The following is a 2611-nucleotide window of genomic DNA, read 5'->3' on the forward strand; positions in this document are numbered from 1 at the left end:
GATCCTCTTACCGAGTCGATCAGAGTGATAAACATTGAGACAGAATATGCACATGGTCGATTACATGTGTTGGTGACAATTTGAAAATTCTGGGAGGAAATTTTCGGAAATTCTTTTTTTTCCTTCTGAACACTTCTACCTAAATTCGTATATAAAATCCTATAAGCACAGCTGAGGAAAGAGGACTTCGCTGTTGGAACATATATTCCAACATTGGCAATTTGTCATTGAAATCTCCAAAGGTGAAACAGAATTCGACGATTCCAACGGCGGTTACAGTGAGTAGAAGAGAACACCAGTTGCAAATCGCGCATTCTGTCGTAATGGTTCTGTACTTGCTACACCTTTTAAAGACCTATTTCGCGTTTAGGAAGATCAATTTCGCAGGGCGAGCAGATCAGTGTTGTAATATATGTTCGCTTTCCTCAGCTGAGCTCGAAAAAATTTCCTCACACTACGAAGAAAATTCCACAAGTAGTCCACATAAACCAATTAGAATTCACCTTAACTTTCTCACAAATCAAATACATGTAGCGCTTCTTCAACGGAAAGAGCAGAATCGATATCAACGTAATTTCCTCGACGACCCACCTCCGCCGCCTCAAGTGCTGTATTGTGTCCATCTTGCGCATACTTTCCCACATTTTCCACCTGCGAGATGCTCGTCCAGTTCCAAAATTGATGGAGAATCTCCATTGGAGATGTCCTCACCTGTTCTCACATTCCCTCTCCACCTCCAGATGCGTAAAAATGCGCCTCAGAGCTTCCGAGTCAAGTTGCTCTGTTTTCTCCGTTATACTCTGATAATCGTGAAAACCAAATATGTACCAAAGCAAACCCACTGGTAGAACACAAAGTATAGGAATACTCAGGTGAGGGTCGAGAAATCAGAAAGGGTCCTAGTCGTGAAATATGTTTTTCATACCACTAGGGTGAAACTCCGGTGATGGGTTGTTACTCACAAAAATGAACCGGTTATATTCTACGTATTTTTTTCTTGGGAAAAATTCGAAAATTTGGTATTTCACGAAAACTAAGTCGTGTTTCAAGCTGAAACTTCTACAAGGCTTAGATATAGTGCTAAGTTATACGATACTAAAATATGAGTCTCATCTACGTGACCATTTCTCATTCATAAATCATAAATCCACACACATCAACTTACTAATAACAAAAACAACAGTAGGAACATCCCTCACCTTTTTGATTGCGCTCGTTGGCATCATGTTTACATCCTTCCAAGCCGTTTCCTTATATCGTGACTCACTTCGACACCGTTTAAGGGGTATCCATGATCGACTAGTCGCCAATCGACGATCTGCATCGATTTACCGACCAGGCTTTCTCCGACCACCTCACGTACTGAACATTGCTTGTGTTACGAATCTACATCGTTGCTCTTCGCGTCGGGCATTGACAAACTCCTTTTTCACATTCCGCAGATGTTCGTCGAACTCAATCTGGAGGCTCCGTAATAAAATCAACTTCCCCTCCCTTTACCCTTTGTAGAGCCTCTTTGGAGTCCGCGGCAGCGTTCAGTTTCGGACAGTGGTAGAAACGCCAGGCCTGCGTTCCGGCGCGTACGGGGTTGTTCCAACTGATTTCACTCCGAGGGAGACTGATAATAGGAGGGTCGTGAGGAATACCCTACACACTCTCGTCATCGACGCGGATGCCAACACAAACTCTAATAAAATAGGGCTGGGCCGAGAATCGAACTCGGGACCTCTCGCACCCAAAGCGAGAATCATACCACTAGACCACACAGCCGATACAAACAAACATTACAAATCATCGCCGAGCCTCACCCGTAGAAACTTTGATCCTTTATCATATGCCCTTCTCGCGTTCTCCATGCCCCTTCCGATCTATCCAACACACCCCAAGCCCCTCGACCATTCGGCTCACCCTGACGAACAGGAAACTCCTCCATACTCGTGTGCCAAAAACAACAACCATCAGCGAAGTCTTCACTTCTTTTTCAAATTTCATTCTCCCGAATTCGAAATAAGTTCGCTACAATTCGAAACTCTCATATTCAACACAACATGTCTTTGATCTCACCTCACTTTTCGAGACAAATTCATCTCCTCTCGAGAGGACCATAAAATATCAAATATCAAATCAACACTCTGCTGCACTCCGGCAACTAATTGACCAACGAAACATTGACCTTCACACTACGACGAATGATCAGAATCAGTGGGGTCATGATGGTGTCTTTCTCGACACCCTATGGGGCTCATACCAACTCCTCGCAAGATCCTATCCCATCGTGCTTCATCGCAATGCTCACGTCTTGGCAGTGGAGACCTGCTCAGCGAAAATCACAGGAAATTTCAGCAGCCCGCTTCTGAAGAGCGTATTTCCCCTGAGTTGGCATTTCACTCCAGCTTATGAGAGCACGATTCTGAAAATCCAACAAGGCTTAGATGTAGTTATTAATTATCATACATCAGAGTTTCAACCGTTTTACGTGAAGTGGGGTAAAAAAACTGATATTCGCGCTATGCACTAGTCGTGAAACAAGTAAGTTTTCATATCACAAGCGAAACTCCATAAAATATATGCGATGATATTAATGGAGTTTCACGACCAGTTTTACGTGAAG

The 2611-nt window shown here is 43.5% G+C and overlaps 1 protein-coding gene and 1 non-coding gene across 2 annotated transcripts in view; both read right to left on the reverse strand.

Annotated features, from left to right (window-relative positions):
* Pmar_PMAR022215 (hypothetical protein) overlaps window positions 1–35 on the reverse strand; it is a gene marked incomplete at both ends in the record, with an annotated part of 813 nt that extends 778 nt beyond the window's left edge. The window contains one exon of the mRNA XM_002770928.1: window positions 1–35. Coding sequence (XP_002770974.1) covers window positions 1–35 — 35 coding nt within the window.
* Window positions 36–1698: 1663 nt separating this feature from the next.
* Window positions 1699–1770, reverse strand: Pmar_PMAR022216. Its single transcript has one exon. It is a non-coding gene; the product is annotated as a tRNA-Pro (tRNA).
* Window positions 1771–2611: the final 841 nt, after the last annotated feature.

This window comes from Perkinsus marinus (genome assembly GCF_000006405.1).
Source record: "Perkinsus marinus ATCC 50983 genomic scaffold scf_1104296964164, whole genome shotgun sequence".
In the NCBI taxonomy this organism is placed as follows: domain Eukaryota; phylum Perkinsozoa; order Perkinsida; family Perkinsidae; genus Perkinsus; species Perkinsus marinus.